General features: G+C 51.3%; 2 protein-coding genes across 2 annotated transcripts in view; both read right to left on the bottom strand.

Annotated features, from left to right (window-relative positions):
* Positions 1-2,520: 2,520 nt before the first annotated feature.
* ARPC5 (actin related protein 2/3 complex subunit 5) lies at positions 2,521-7,084 on the bottom strand. Its single transcript, XM_005150170.3, has 4 exons — positions 6,890-7,084; positions 6,213-6,285; positions 4,299-4,475; positions 2,521-3,781 (listed from the first exon to the last, which is right to left on the bottom strand). The coding sequence occupies exons 1-4, from the start codon at positions 7,030-7,032 to the stop codon at positions 3,719-3,721; spliced, it is 456 nt and encodes a 151-aa protein (XP_005150227.1). The 5' UTR covers positions 7,033-7,084; the 3' UTR covers positions 2,521-3,718.
* An 836-nt stretch (positions 7,085-7,920) lies between these two features.
* The window catches only part of APOBEC4 (apolipoprotein B mRNA editing enzyme catalytic polypeptide like 4), a 38,654-nt gene continuing 30,324 nt past the window's right edge, over positions 7,921-16,250 (bottom strand). The window contains 2 exon segments of the mRNA XM_034063794.1: positions 7,921-8,307; positions 8,309-8,495. Coding sequence (XP_033919685.1) covers positions 7,921-8,307; positions 8,309-8,495 — 574 coding nt within the window.

Below are 16,250 nucleotides of genomic sequence, written 5' to 3'. Positions count from 1 at the left end.
GGAAGGCAGGGTTGTTTTGGCTTGCTCCCTAAACAGTGGCATGGAGCAAGGCAGAAGCCCACAGGAACTCTTTGGCTAAGTGATGGATGATTCAAAGCCCAGGGCTTGGCGGTGACTGCAGCTTCTCTCAGCTGTGACTGATGAGGTGCTGTTGTCACATGTTCTGGCCAAAGCTGAAGGCAGTGGTGGGAAGTTTACAAGCAAGCCTCAGAAGCACTGAGCCTTCCTAGCACGGCTCTGCAAATGCTGTCCCCTTCAAGTGTGTCTGATCTGCACATATTTTTCATTGAAAGCTTCCTTCTTGTAACAGAAAGGGAAATGTGTTTTGCAAAGCTGAATTGCTTGAGGACTTTTATTCCCTGCCCATCTTTCTCTGTTTTCCTCTTACAAACCTGTTGTGCCATGTCGCTCAAAGGATTAGAACACCCTTTCTGCATGTGTGCATACAGACAGCTGCTTGTCACAGCAAGAGGGGATTTGGGACAGGAGCTGAGGACAGCCTCCACCAGCCCCAACTGACACAAAGGAGCTCCTAGCCAGGAGTGAGTCCCATAAGTGAGCTCCTCTCCATCATATGGGCTAGCCCCATACCTGCGCTTCACTGTTGGAGGCCTTGCTAACGCTGTGCCAGTGGATTCTGAGTGGGCCGGGAGCAGTTGGTGCTCTTCACCATGTGCCTGCCAGGATAACAAGCTCAGGCTCTGCTTTGCCATGAGGGCAGCAGGAGCATGTGCCTCCTCCTGCAGAGCCAGTGCCCCATGACTTGATGCTGCTCTGGACTCACTCAGCTGGTGGTGGCTCCTGTGTAAGGTGAATGCAACACCCAGACACAGGTTGCTGTTTGGCACAGCTGGGACTTGCCCCCTGCTGTGGTATTTGTATTGTCCACGATTATGACCAAGGCAGAATGTGAGGGGAAAAGACAATGTATTTATTTTTTAAAGTAGATTTATTTTTTACTTTCCAGTCAATCAGTTACCAGAAGAGATGCTTTCCTGAAAATCTTGCACTACTGCCCCCACCTCGCTGCATGTCTTCTGGCACATCCCATTTGAACACAAATGCGGAAGATGTGTATGTATTGTGTTTCTGAACACATCACAGCCTAACCTGAGTGGAAGGTGGAGAACCTCTCCAGATCGCTTTTGTCATTACTTTTGTTTGTATAATGCCACCTAGAGGTAGCTGACCTGCTTTAACATCAATTGTTCTGGAAAATATTTTTCATTTCATTTGCGATTCAAGTTTGGTTTGTTTTTTTTTGTTGTGGTTTGGGTTTTGCTTTGTTTTTTAAATTAGGACTGGTGTCTTAAACAATTTGGATGAACGAAAGGAAACTGAGAAGCCAAACACAGTCCCTGGGAGAGCTGTGAAGACAGAACCTTCACTGACATTCCCAGGAGGGAGGCTTCTTTGCATATGTGGTTGAGACCTCTCTGGCCTTTTCAGCAAGGCCGGGTCTTCCACTTTGTGTGCTCAGTGCTTCCTGTGGTTGTGCCGGTGTTCTTCGGAAGGAGTTAAGCAAGCAAAAGCATCCTAGGAAGAAAGGGAGGGCGGGCACCAGACAGTGTGGGGGTAACCACATCACTGGTTCCTGCCTGCATCAAGGCCCTGAGGACACGAGCTGCTGTGCCCCCGGGCTATTCCACAGGCACCCTGGGGAGCCGTTGAGATGGGCTGGCTAACAGGGCTGTGCTGTCCTGCTCAGGAAGGCACAGCTACTCCAGCTTTGCTGCCAGGCTGGCTGCCTGTCCTTGCCTGCAGCAACATGTGGCAGGGCTGCGGAAGCTGCGGGAGGTGGGATGGAAGCGAAAATAGTTTTTTTTTACTGATTCCTGAATGTGGTGCACCAGAAACACTTGGGCTTGAGCTACCTGAAGGCATTAGCACCCTTCCAAAGCAATGACGTGAGTAACAAATATGCAATGTCCTTCTGATGTTGGAGTGCTCAACACCAGGTTTCTGTATACACAGGCCCTCCACAAGTTCAAGCCGAGTACATATGCCATTAATGATGATGTAGGCACCCCACCCACAGGACAAGCCCAGGACTGTTATCTGTGTTTAAATTACTATTAGAACCAGTGCTTAATTGTTCAGTCTCTTGGAGCTTGGGCAGGCAGAGAAAAAAACAAAAGCCGAAATGTGAAGTCAGTTTTGCTCCAGACAACGACCCTGCTAGGCCATCACCCTTTTCCTTTTGTTTTTGAGAAAGCATCCAACATGAATGGTTGTGAGGAGCCTGCTCTCTGGCCACAATTTCAGTATAGGCAGAGACATCTCTAATAGTCCTGTTCTGCAATGTTTTTTGATGTTTAAATATCTCACTAAAATAATGTATTTTTTAGCTGGATGAAGCTGTGCCTGTATCATCATTACATACAGGTATGGATAACGGCTAAAAAGGAAGCCTATCAAGGGGCGAAGCCTAACAGAGAGGAGTTCTAGGGCTTGCTTTCCTACTGTAGTACATCCTGGAATAACAGCCTGCTGAAACTTCAAGGTATTTCAGACACCATATAAATAGTCAGTGATGATTTATTTTCTGGTCCTTATTATTATTACAAAAAAAAGCAAATATCAAAAAACAGCAAAGATTTGACAAGTTCCCCAACAGTTTTACATAACTGAACGGCAGTAAATTGGTGAATGTAAAACACAAGTATTTCAGCCCTGGGCCTAAACCTTTAACGGTGATCGGGGATGCCCTGGGCTTTCCTAATTCTTTTTAAAGTATTCTTCGAGAACCCGACTCGCTCACTAGCTAACACACTGGCACAATGCAACAGGAATGCGAACTGTCAGATATCCTTTAAGACACTATACACCTAGAAAACAAAATATGGGAGCTCTACAAAGGTGGTGTGGGTACCAGCATGCATTTCTCAGATTACCCCAGGCAGCCACATTGTTGTGCTTGACAGAATCACTTTCAAGTTGCTGAAAGGATTTGCCATGTTAAAGCTGCTTCTTTTTTCTTCTCTTCAGGACCTTTGCTCCCCAAAATAAAAAGAATTCACTGGGCCGGGCTCCAGTGTAAATGGACCATCAACCTTCAAAATTCTACTGCAATGCATGATGGACAACTTCAGCCCATTGTGACTTTCCTGCTGCAGACCCAGCATCTGACTGGATCACAAGGAACCTGAACAGGCCGTGAGTTGTGAGGTTAAGGAAAATACTCAGCTCTCTGGAATGATAACTGGGGTTGGAAAGGAGCTTTTGATTTCTGTCCTATTCACGGCTGTAGGTTCAGAGGTTGACTAAAGGAAACATGGTCCAGTTACCTATATTAATAGCTGCCCCACTTCTCAAATATAGATCTTATCTCAAACCGCCGCTTGGCTAGCAAAAAGAATTAAGACATTGCCCTGTGTTCCTCAACACTTGCTCAGAAAGTCAGGTCCAAATTTGCCATAATTATACACAAATGCAAATCACCCTAAACATGAAGTTGTACATGTTACTGTAAGAGTCACTGAAATGTTTGTGAGTACCAAATATGCCTGTTAGAAATAAAATTGCACCTTCATAATTTTCCAGAACTTAACAAGAAAGAAGAACATGATATGCATTATTTGTCAGGTATGAAAGAAGCAGTGAGAAGGCAAGCTGAGAGACAGGTGCTGCCCACAAGGCAGCAATGGCATTTGGTTGTTTGGGTTTTGTACCAGCACTTCCCACACTGTGCACGGCAGACAACCACTTTCTGCTGGATTTAAACCGTTTTCCTGGCTGTCAAAACACGGACGATGGACCCTACTCCTCCAGCAGCCAGAGCCTGAAAAGATACACATGGCAGTTAACACCAGGTCAAGGCAGCTACAGGCCAGATCAGAAAGGCTTCCCAATTGTGTCTGAAATGAGCATCTCCCCCACCTTTACATTGAGAGTGAAACACTGGCACTCAGGGTGCCAAGGAAGAATAATCACAATCACTTTAAAGATGGCTATTTAACAAGCTTTTATTTCCCTGCATAGCTAAGTTGCAAATCTGCTTCCCTCTAGGAAAGAAATCCTAGTTCCATCAGCTTTAGTTACTGGATTAATCCATTTTGTTTGCTTCAGTCTAACAGCAAACCAAATTTTAATGGTACAGTCTTTACCCAGGGCACCCTATCAGAAGTAGGCACATGACATAACTCAGCTCTGAGTGTGCAGGACCACCACACCATGAAATATGGCATTGAGTTTCACCAGAGAGAAACATGGTTCTCACCAGGCTCAGTGAGCGTGCCTCAGACCCAAGAACTTGCTACCACAGATAAACCAGGCAAGAGCACATGCTATAAACACACCTTCTCATGCCACTGCAGCAGCACAGCACTGCTGTTGTCAGAAGGGCTCTCAAAGCCTTTGTAGATGTACTTCATTAGCAGGTCAACACCATTCTTGTCCAGTGACTGCACTGCCTTCTCAATATCGTTGGCTTTGAAAGAGATGAGGACCTTCAGGACAATACTTTCTGCGCGATCCTGTCAACAAATAAGGAAAGCACAGGCACATTCATTCTCATATAAGGTATATACAAACAGGACTCACCTCTCAAAACAGAACTAGATTCTTTTTTCTCTTTATCAATTCTAAAATATGCTTTAATAGGGCAGTTTGTGAAGAGAGCTTATGATAATAACAGATAATGTCCTCCCAGTGATAATAAACAGCATAAAAGTTTAATGTGTTTGTCCTACTCTAGGTTTTCCTGCCTCTCTGCCTGTGTTTGTAATTCTCCACTTACTAAATTAAGTTATGGCTAAACAATAGGTTTTCACATCAAAACTCAAGGTCTATCGACTTCCAAAAGAATTGTATTAAGTAACTACTTGTCTTGGCCTCCCTTCCCACCAGAGCCTTTTCCATGCCTTTGTACTGTTTAACATGATACAACTATTATAATTCATGCAAATACTACTGGCCAGATTGAAAGAGCTGACTGCTGGAATCCACGTGCTTTCAAAGCAGTCGACTTCTGTCTCAGGCACACTGGCAGCATTAATATTTTGCATTAATAACCATTTGCAAGTTGATCTGGATGTCATTTCAGGCCCAAGAATGTGTGGCATGCTTGCAAGCAGCAATTAGCTATGTAATCTGCAAAAAGCAGCTATTCCTATTCATCCATCACTAACCGATGGAGGCTAAAAGAAACAGGTCTCAGGTCTGTTGGACTTTTGAGTAATTCCACAAATATTTCAAGCAGCTTCCTCCTACAGAAATTATAGATGTCAGTTTTCTTGCCCAATGTAATATCCCATAGCTGCTTGACTTAGCAAGACTTCTCACATAAAGAACTCCAAGTAAAAACAAGTTTCACAAGATCAACTGAAAATGAAGACAGCCAATGAAATTCTGTCACTGCCTTTCACAGTGTATTCTTAAATTCACCAATACAGAGCTAATGGAAATGGCTCATCAATGCGAGGATAAAGCTCTTCAATCTGTTATACAGCACTATCAGTACAAAACAACTGGTTCTTAAAATCCTGTGAAACCCACCAGGACAGGGCTGGGACTAGGTAAAATAATCTCCACTGGTGGCCTGGTGAGCAGCATGGAAACATTCCAGTGGGATTCTCCTTAAGGAGAGAGAACAGACGTCTGCAGGCATTCCCCATCTGGGCAGTTCCACATCTTATAGCCTGTTACAATTGCCAGCACAAGCATGAGCCATTCAAGGTTTATTCTGGGGAGGTTCAGAAATACATACATGCAGCAGGCTCCTACATTCTGTCACAGGGGGAGCGCTTGCGTTTTCTGAGGTTTTAACAGCTTAATTTTGATTGGATGCGATAACCATCAGTTATTCCTTTTTTTGTATGTTCACAGTCTGGCTGTGCTAGCACAGTTTCATTAGTCAGAGGTGACTATTGCAGTTATGGTTCCCTGATTGTTCAGTACCAAGTACCTTTATGTGCTGCCAGATCTGGATCATGCATCAGCACCTGGTGACATGTGGAGTTAGGGAACACATACAGAACCAACATAGGTAAGAGAACACACAAAACCTGATCTAGCACCAAGTTACAGGGATGTGGACAGATGACATCCAAACTATAGTATTTTGAACAAGATTAAAATCAGAGATCATGGCTTTTTTGGGGAATACCCTAAAACAAACCCCCCTTAAGGCAGAAAGGATAGAGGCAGAGTCTGGTAGAGCTGGTGGGATAGAGGTTACAGAAACAGGAAAGGATTTTTAAGGAGTAACACACCTTCACTGCCTGGTTCTTTGTGTTGATAGGAGGGTTCTTCAGTGCCGCCTGTAGTGCAGCCATCATGTTCCCTGTGCCAGATGGTTAAGGATCAAACACTGCGTATTTGGAAGGCAACAAAACCAGCCCCAGGACAACAGTATTTGTAGGTGGCTCGTGCATGGCTGAAAATACTTAGGTTCAGCGGATACAGCGATTCTCTCAACAGATAGCACGAATTAGTCATTGTGACATTATTCTCCATCACATTCTGCATTCACCCCCGAGACCAGGCCTCAGCTCGGTACATCCACTCCAACAGCCCCCGCAGCACTCCCTAGGAAGAGCGACTCCACGACGAGCGCGGCCGTGGAAGCTGGCGGTGGCAGCGGACACACGGAGCTCCCTCTGCCGCAGGAAATCCCCTTCCTCCATCCCCTCTATCCCCTATCAGACACCTCCCCGATACCGCAGCTCCGGGACAAAACCATCTCCGCCGTGACGGAGGAAGCGGAGCCGCCTTCCTCCTACCAGCCACGGGTGCCCGACTTCCTCCCTCGGCGGGAGCGCCAGGCACCATGTTCCCGTAAAAGGAACCCCGGCGGCCGCCGCGCCCGCTCCCGGCCCGCCCCGCCCCGCACCCCGGCGCCGCGCCCACTCCTGACGGGAACGCTTCCCGCACCCCGGCGGAAGGATATTGCCGCAGGCACGAGTCCACCTCGCCCTCGTCGGGCCCCGCTTGCCCGTCGCCTCCCTCCTCCTCATCCACGAACTTATTCTCGTCGTACTCGTCCACATCCACCCGGCGGAACCGCGCCGACGACACCGTATGCTTCGCCATGGCAAAACCGGCAGTGGCTGCCACGCGCACGCGCAAGCTGTGCACGTACCAGCGCGCAGGCGCGCTGGGAAGAAACTGTTGACAGGGGAGGACGCCCTGTTTCCTGTGGGGAGCGATATGTTCGTGACTTCAGTGGCCCCGTTCTTTACGATCTGTAGTATAATAACAAATATATTGAATCGCAAAGGGAAAACACCGCTCAAAATGATAGGAACTTTTTTTGCTGCTTCAAGTTACACTCGGGCTGTGTAGACCTGTGCTATCTACATTATCCTGTTAGATATTTCTTACTATTAGAAAGTTACGCAGCTTTGTGAGGTTGCTCGAGGGCAGCAGCCCTAGGGAAAACGTACACACACACAAACGCACGCGTATCTTTGTGTCCGTAATTCCCCATGTTACAAAGGAAGCAGGTGGTGGGAAAATTGTATTCATGTATCAGCCTTACCTGCAGCACCACCTTGATGGAGGAGGAATTCTGGATACGTCACATGTTCCACCAAAGCCGCCTCAGCTGGGAAGCCACAGTCTGCTGTAACCGTGGTGGTTGCCTGTGGGCTGCTTACATTTTCTGGTAGAAACTGGCTTAAGGCAACAAATAAATTAATAGCAGGAGGTAATGAGAAGATACCAAGGTTTTGGTTTTACTGCTATGGGTTTATGTTTGAAAGATGCAGGGCTAAAATAAAAGCATATTATGTTCATAATCAATTATTTGCGACCTACAGTTATTCTGTGGGCTAACTTTTGTACGAGGTGACTTTATTCGTGAAGGTCTTTTGCCATCTATGATCTCAGTTTTGCAGCCTAAAAGTGGTTGAATTGATATCGTCTTCAGAGTAGGTGTCTGCTGCTTGGAAAGATTTCAAAATTAGGAGTTTAACTGAATCACTCCTTTGGCATTTTTAAATGCCTTATGATATTTTTAGGTCTGGGGTATAGATGTTCCCTCTGAAAGGGCAGAAACATTCCTGGGAAAAGCACGGAGTGGCTTTGAGACATCGGAGGTAGCAGACTGCCTTTCAGCATTTGAAAAGGCTGATGAGAGGCTGGGCTAAGAGAAGAAAAGGCCTCTAATTTCTGCAGCACAGAAGTCTTTCCCTGAATTGCTTGTGGAAAGGCTTTCCTAAAATATGGTTTAATTCCTGACAAATTGTTAATTTGGTGTGGATTTTGTCTATCTGTTAGGGTTCTTGATGGTTGAGTTGAATGATGAAGTGTTGACCCTGGGATGCCATACACAAAATTGCAGAGGAGTTAAAGCCATGCCACCCCTCCCCCCAAGCAGTCTCTGCAGAGTCACCAGGGGCCACAGGCTGGAGAGGCTCCCTAAAGCTTCACGGTTCCACATGGCGGTGGGGAAACCGTCCTCAGTGTAATAAAGCTGAGAGAAATAGATGCTGAGTGTGACTTCTTGATACTTCAGCGAGAAGTTGTAGATTTTGCTTACACAACAGCGGTAAGGAAGAGCAACCCGATGTACCTGTACAGGTTGGGGGTTGACCTGCTGGAAAGGAGTGAAGGGGAAAGGGACCTGGGGGTCCTGGTGGATAGGAGGATGACCATGAGCCAGCAATGTGCCCTTGTGGCCAAGAAGGCAAATGGCATCCTAGGGTGCATTAGAAAGGGTGTGGTTAGTAGGGCAAGAGAGGTTCTTCTCCCCCTCTACTCTGCCCCATGCTCCTAACCTGGAAAGCACCGCTGCTGCCATGGGTATGAGAATGACGTGTGGGCTGAGTTGCACTGTGGAGCTTTGTGTGCCAGCTGCTCACAGGGTGGCCAGGAGTGCACGGTGATTTTCCAATCCCAAACACAAACCAAGAGCAGTGTGCACATTCCTGCACAAGTACCTCTGCAGCCTCAGGGCCACCTCCCTGTCGTTCCTCTGCTGCAGCCCTGGGGACCCGAGGCCATGGCTCAGGGCAGCTGCAAGAGCCCCCCTGCTCGGTTGGTCAGAAGCTGTAGGATGGGGACCGGGGGGATTGAGTGGAGTCACCCATCTGCTGTCCATTTACAGTTCTGCTTCTGGAAACATCGTCAGCTTCTCCCTGCATTGCTCCAGAGCTTGCGTGTGCAGGAGGAGCAGGAGAATCACAATCACTTGTCCCTTATCTCTGGCCTTAGCAATCCTAAGCCTTGCTCCTTATTCCTCCCATCCCTTCTACACCCCTGTCACTCCAGTCACCGGGCTGCAGCAGGCACCGGGCTTCAAAAGCCAGCTGATGTGGGAGCCACTGCATCACACACTGTTTCATCCCATCAGGATGAGCTTTTCCTACTCGGCCAACATGTGCTGCCAAGAGCCAGCAGGACTGCAAGCTCAGCAGCTGGGAAGTGCTGCAAGGAAAGAGGTCGCTCCGCAGCTTTCTCTGCTACTGACACAAGGGAAAAGCTGGAGCAGACAGAGGCAAGAACTGGGGAGAAAGGGATCTGGTTTATTGGCTCAAGAAGTGTCCACAGCGAGCGCAGGCTGCAGCACGATGTTCTCAGCGCAGCTCCCTCGGGCCTGGAGCTGACAGTGGGGCATTATCCCTCCTCTTGCGGGCTGATGCAGGATCTGTGGAAAGCCCTGCGCAGAGGCTTCAGTGCCCTTCTGAAGAAGGATAGTTGTTGCTCTCGGACGTGTTTATCTCTGGTGTCATGCAATCCTTCTTTTGGGTTGGCGGTTCCCCAAGCATAGGTGGTGGAATGGGCATCAACGGGTGGCAGGTTACGTCGTGATTGCAGCTGCCACTTTTGCGTTTTCATGGGGGTTTTCCCCTGTTGGCTTTCAATTGTCTCCCAGGTAGGGGAGGCCCTGGCATTCGCAGACTGGCGCAACCGGTGCCACCAGCCTGGCCTGGGTGCCACTGGAATAAATGATGTACTTGGCTGCTCCTCGGTATCCTGAGCTGCTGCAGGCACTGCCTGTTCATCCCTGTAGAATCGCGGGGAGACAAAGGTTCTGCTGGCCTCTCCTAGATGCTCTTCAGGTGCTTTCCTCACTTTGCGCCTGAATACAACCTGCAGAGCTCTGTCGATAACTGAGACCCTTTGTGGGGCCTGTCTCTGGGCGTGTGGTGGTACTAGTCCTTGTGTAAAGGCCTGTCCTGGTCCCTGTCTATCTGTGCCGAGGCTCCTGGCCTGTGTTGGTGCCTCTCTCTGGGCCTGTGCTGGTGTTGGCTGCTCGTCCATTTCGCAGGTAACAGACAAAGGCTTGTGCAGGACGCCTCTCACGAAGTTCCTGTCTCTTTTTGGTTGTATCATCTTACAGGCTTTAGGGCTGAGCAGGGCAGATGGCTTTCTCCGTGCCTCGGTTTCACTTTGGGCCACATCCTCCTGCTCCTTCTCCTGCTCAGCTCTTGCCTGGATGGCAGCCACAGCCTTGTGCACAACGTCCACCACAAAGCACCTGGCTGTTTCCTGCATAACCAACTCCAAGGCAGTGGGGCTGAGCAGGGCCAACCACTTTCTGCGCTCCTCTTCTTCTACATCCTCCTTGTCCAAGCCATAGGAAGGTGGTGCCGGTGCCTCCTCCGGCTCGTGTTCCACAGAAGTGAGAGGTGCAGGGTGCTGCTCTTCCTCAGCAACTCCAGCCAGAGGAGGAGCTGCCAGCTCGGTGTCTGTGGCACCGGCCAGGACAGGAGACACACTCTGCAGGTCTCCAGCTGCCTCTGATGTCGCATTTGTGCCCACATTGCTGCGGATGCTGGATTCCAGATGGATGTCTGCTCGGGCGTCCTGGAAGAGCTCTGGCACCAAAGGGCTGACGCAGATGTTGTACATGGTGAGGGCTTCCCCTTGGGACAGCTCTTTGTCACTAACACAGTCCAGTTCCTGCTTGGCCTCCTCATCGTTCTCCTCAGGGAAGGCCGCTGGCTCCTCCTGTAAACATACAGCAGAACATCAGGAGATGACAGCTCTCCCTAGATGTGTCTCTCTCCGGGCTGCAGGTAGCTGTGTGGGTGCTGTGCCGTGGGCTGCTTTCTCCCCTGCAGACCTGTGTCCAGCGCCAGGCCTGGGTGGTGCATTGGCCGTCACCTGGGCTCTGGGGTTGCTGCTGGTGGCTGCTCACTGGGGAGGTCCCTCACGGGCTGCTCTCCTTCAGTGCCTTTCCTCCAGAGGAGGGGTGCCGGATGGGAGAGCAAGAACACAGGCAGGGGAAGGAGGGAATGTCAGCTGGAAGGCACAGGGAACACGAGCAATGTCCCTGACACACGCACTTTGGGATCTGGGGTTGCCTCCAGCACCTTGGGATCCCCAATGCCGGTCACAGGGGTGTCACTCACCTGGGGCTGCGAGCCCTGACTCAAAGGTGAAGCTGCTGCTTCTCCTTCATCATCTGCTCCAGGCGCAAGGTAAGATATCCCAGACTCTGCCCCAGGGATCATCGTCACTGCAGCCAGAACTTCCTCCTCATGTTGTGCTGGGGAGACAACAGCTCTGCCGGCCTCCTGTTGATAATCTCCAGGCACGGGAGAAACCATGACTTCTCCAGCCTCATCTGCAGCTTTGGTGAAAGGGGCTGAGCTGGGCTCTGCCTGAGGCTCCACAGCCATAGGAGTCTCAAAGTCCTCAAGTGTTACTGGCGTCACTGGTGCCACTGACACATCCACGTGGCTTTGGGACACATCCTCCTGCTCCTTTTCCTGCTCAGCTCTTGCCTGCATGGCAGCCACAGCCTTGTGCACAACGTCCATCACAAAGCACCTGGCTGTTTCCTGCATAACCAACTCCAAGGCAGTGGGGCTGAGCAGGGCCAATGACTTTCTCTGCTCCTCTTCTTCTACATCCTCCTTGTCAAAGCCATAGGAAGGTGGTGCCGGTGCCTCCTCCTGCTCTTGTGCTACAGATGTTGTCTGTACATCTGTCCCTGCGGCAAGGTGGGGTTTCTGACCGTCTGCCCCAGGGATCTCTGTCAATGCAGCTGAATCTTCCTGCTTGTCTTCTCTCGGAGGTATAATGGCTCTCCTGGCTTCTTTTTGGTTGGCAGACATGGGCGACACCATGTCTTCTCCAGCCTCATCTGCTGCAGGGGTGAAAGGGGCTGAGCTGGGCTCTGCCTGAGGCTCTACAGCCATGGGTGTCTCGATGTTCTCGAGTGTTACTGGCTTCACTGGTGCCATTGACACATCCCCATGGCTTTGGGCCACATCCTCCTGCTCCTTCTCCTGCTCAGCTCTTGCCCGGATGGCAGCCACAGCTTTGTGCACAACGTCCACCACAAAGCACCTGGCTGTTTCCTGCATAACCAACTCCAAGGCAGTGGGGCTGAGCAGGGCCAACGACTTTCTGCGCTCCTCTTCTTCTACTTCCTCCTTGTCAAAGCCATAGGAAGGTGGTGCCGGTGCCTCCTCCGGCTCGTGTTCCACAGAAGTGAGAGGTGCAGGGTGCTGCTCTTCCTCAGCAACTCCAGCCAGAGGAGGAGCTGCCAGCTCGGTGTCTGTGGCACTGGCCAGGACAGGAGACACACTCTGCAGGTCTCCAGCTGCCTCTCCCCGAGTCTCTGCAGCCACAGCAAACTCATTGTCCTTAAGTGCTGCATGTGACAACTCTGCCATCTCCACATGCAATTTCTGGCTTATCTCTTGCTGTTCTACCTGCTTCTTGTTGGTTCTCTGGACCATAGCCACAGGCAGGTGCAGCGGCTTCATCTTTTCAGATGTTGTTGTGACCTGCACAACTGCATCCAGGACTTTGGTGTTCTGCAGGGCAGGCCCATGTCTCTGTCTCTGCGGTGCTGCTTCCTTCCCGACAGCGTTATTAGAAGCCCACGCCGGTGGCATGGGAGTGAGACGTGCCTGGTGCTCCTCTTTCTCAGGAGCTCTGACCAGGCAGCTCCTCTTTGGCGGCTCCAAAGGCTTGATCTTGCTGGGCAGAGAGGGCAAGCGCTGTGCAACAGGCCTGTAGTGCACACTGGGGATCTCGGTGTTGATGCACGTAGTGATATGTTCTGCTGGAATTGCTGGCAGGTGCTCTGCTGCTCGCCTAGTGCTTCTGAGTATGGGCTGAGTGGCTGGGCCCTTGCTGCTGCTGGCTGCACGGACAGTGTCTGTTCTTGCTTGTGTCCCTGCAGCCCTGCTTTGTGCTGGCTCCTGCCGTGCCACTGGCTGCTGGTGACGTCGCTGGCTCCCGGTGCTGCACCTCTGCAGCACTGTGCTCATGCTGCCTGAGCTCTCACCTGTGGGAGCAGAGGCTTTGGACCTGTGCAGGGCAGGCTGACAGGTCTCTGGCCGTGCACCTCTGCTGCCGTAACTGGGGACACGGTGGAGCTGGGCAGCAGTTTTGAGAAGCTGCTGTTGGTTGCTGCTTGTGCTGCCAACGGCCGAGTTCCTCACCCTGCCAGAAGCTGCAGAGGCTGCTGGTGTTACAGGTGACAGCCTGCGGCAGCTGCCGACTGCTCTCTCTGAGCGAGGGGGCGGCCGCGGTGCCATTGTGACCAATGGTGGCAGCTGGAGCATCTGCTCCTGTCTCAAGCCGCTGAGGCTGGGCAGCACCACTCGGTGCCCCAGGCTGCCCATCTGCAAAAGAAGCGGAGCAGAGAGGCTGTGTGACAGTGTCCCTTGTGCCCACATCCCAGCTGGCTGAGCTCAGGCAGTTGGGTTCCCCTGCCAGCCCCAGGGCAGGGCTCAGAGCCGGCTGGGGAGAGGGCTGGCCGCCCGCAGCCCACGCCCACTGCCCAGAGCACCCCCGGCATGCCCGGGCAGGCTGTGGGGCTCAGCATGCGGGGCTCAGCTTGCTCCCTCCTGCACCTCCCGCCCGCCCGTCAGCATCTCCCGGGGTCGGGAAGACGTTTGGCCCCATCTCCCTGCGGCTCCCTACCTGTGCCTGCTGGGTGACGACAGGCTGAAACCTCTCCAGGTAGGGCACCCGTGGCAGCGTGATCCCATGGTGGGACGATGCCTGTCTCGGGCTGCCCTGCGGCGCTTCCTCAGGCTGCCTGTGAGCCACCTGCGGGCAGGAGGAGGAGGAAAAGGTGTGTGATGGAGGCGGCTGCCTTGGCACAGGGGCCCGTGCAGTGCGAGCAAGCCTGGCCCTGTCACCGAGGCAGCTCCGAGCAGCCCCGTCCCACCACCGGCCTCTCCCTCCTGCCCTGGTCCTCACCTGGCGCCTTCTCTGCTTGCTTGGCCTGCCCTCAGCGGGCTGGGAACGGGCGTTTGCCTCTTTACCCACGGGCATCTTCCACGTCCTGGACGCTGAACTGCCGTGGGCTTCCAGGGGATTGCTGCCTCCTGAGGGAGGCTGCTCCTCTGGACTGAGGTACTCCAGGGCTCTCGCTCCTTATGTACCCCACGGTCACCAACGTGTCACCCCCCATCACAATGGCCTCTGGCCATGAGGAACCCTCCCTACACCACAAAGCCCTGGCAGTTGCCATGGAGATGCCCATGCCCGTGACTCTTTCCACCGAGTCCCAGCTGGTGACGGGCATCTCCACAGTGACCAGCGAGGCTTTGTGATGTTGGTGCCATTGTGTCAATGGCCACTGGGCACAGCAGGGCTGCTGCAGGCAGTCATAGAGTCAACCAGGTTGGAAAAGACCTTTCAGATCATCAAGGCCAAATGTTCCCCAGCACTGCCAAGGCCACCACTGACCCATGGCACTGAGGGCCTCATCTACACAGCATGTGTACATTTCCAGGAATGGCGACTCCAGCACTGCCCCAAACAGCCTGCTCCAATGCCTGACTACACCTGAAGTGATCTCCTAATCTCCAGTCAAAACCTCCCCTTGTGCAGCTTGGGGCCATTTCTTCTTGGTTTAGTCCTTGCTCCTTGGGAGTGGAGACCAGGCACCTCCTGGCTCCAGCCTCCTCTCAGGTAGCTGTAGAGAACAATAAGGTCCCTTTTGAGCCTTCTCTTCTCCAGACACAGGGCTTGAGGGGCGGCCCAGTCCAGGGGGGCAATCATTGCTCTAGTCCTGCTAGCCACACCGGTGCTGATACAGGCCAGGATGCTCCCAGCCAAATTCAGGACCCAGGACTTTGCCTTGTTGAACCTCATACCACTGGACACAGCCCATTGATCCAGCCTGTCCATATCCCTCTGCAGAGCTGCCTGCCCTACGGCACATCAACACTCCCACTCAACTTGGTGTTGTGCGCAAACTTACTGAGAGGGCACTTGACCCTCTCATCTAGATCATCGATGATCTGGTTCTGTGATTCTATGATTCTAATGAAGAAGTTATGCTACGCTTGCCACAATACCAAGCCCTGGGGGACACCAGTAGCGACCGGTCTTGTTGACAGACGAGAGACATTAGGAAAGCTGAGGGAGAGCTGGGCTGCTGGCTCCAAGCCCAAGCTGTGCAGGGACCACAGGCATCTCCCCTAGCACACACAGAAAGGAAAGAGGACGTTAATCCAGGGGTTTGGTGACTTGGTGCCAGAAAAATACACAGGAAGAGGAGGAAGTGAACAAATACAGAGCAAGGGGTTTCCTGCAGACCACACGTCCCCACCCAGAACCACTTCACAGCTCTGCAGGGGCTAACGAGGCAAAAGGCACCACAAGGGAGGAGCAACCAATTGCAGCACCAGTCAGGAGCATAACTGCTAGTACAGCCAAGAAAGAGGGGCGGGGGATAGCAGAAGGAGATTCTGCTTTGAAAGGCAGAGGCACTGTCACAGGTTGCCCAAAGAAGTGGTAAACTGAAATAAGCATGTACAAAATGAAATATAATCCTTTGTAAATAAGTAAATTCACTTCTAAGTAACGTTAAGCTTGGTGGCTCTGTAACAACAGCAGTGGAAAGTACCTTAGGTAAATATTTCACAAGAATCAGCCAGAACCGGACTAGTGCAATTGGTTTACATCTGGATCTGTTTGTGTCTCATCAGTGTTTGACCATGTTTTGCAAATTATCACGGTAAGGATTTTGCTGTTAGTATTTGTCTGGAACTCTGTCTGTGACTTGCTGGTATTTGACCTAATTTTGTGGATTATCACGGTAACGATGTTGGTATTGACGATATGATATGAGTACTGCTGTACTGTATGTTCACGTGTGTTATTAATGCTTGTTTGTCAGGATTTTGTTTGTGTTTTAAGTCTTGTAGTTGTGTGGAGTGTGCTTGTGGGATCCCTTGTATGTGTTCTGGAAAAGAACCTTCTCCATAAAGGAAAAGCTTGAACAGGGCAGTGCTGTAAACCTGCAAAGCTTTATCAGGGGGTAGAGAGAAGCCTACTGACGTAGAGCTGTCTGTGACACACTCACGTGTGGTAAAGAGGGGTTT

This window comes from Melopsittacus undulatus, chromosome 6 (genome assembly GCF_012275295.1).
Source record: "Melopsittacus undulatus isolate bMelUnd1 chromosome 6, bMelUnd1.mat.Z, whole genome shotgun sequence".
NCBI lineage: Eukaryota > Metazoa > Chordata > Aves > Psittaciformes > Psittaculidae > Melopsittacus > Melopsittacus undulatus.
Note: the sequence above shows the minus strand (reverse complement) of the source record. Positions and strands in the feature narration are given on the sequence as shown.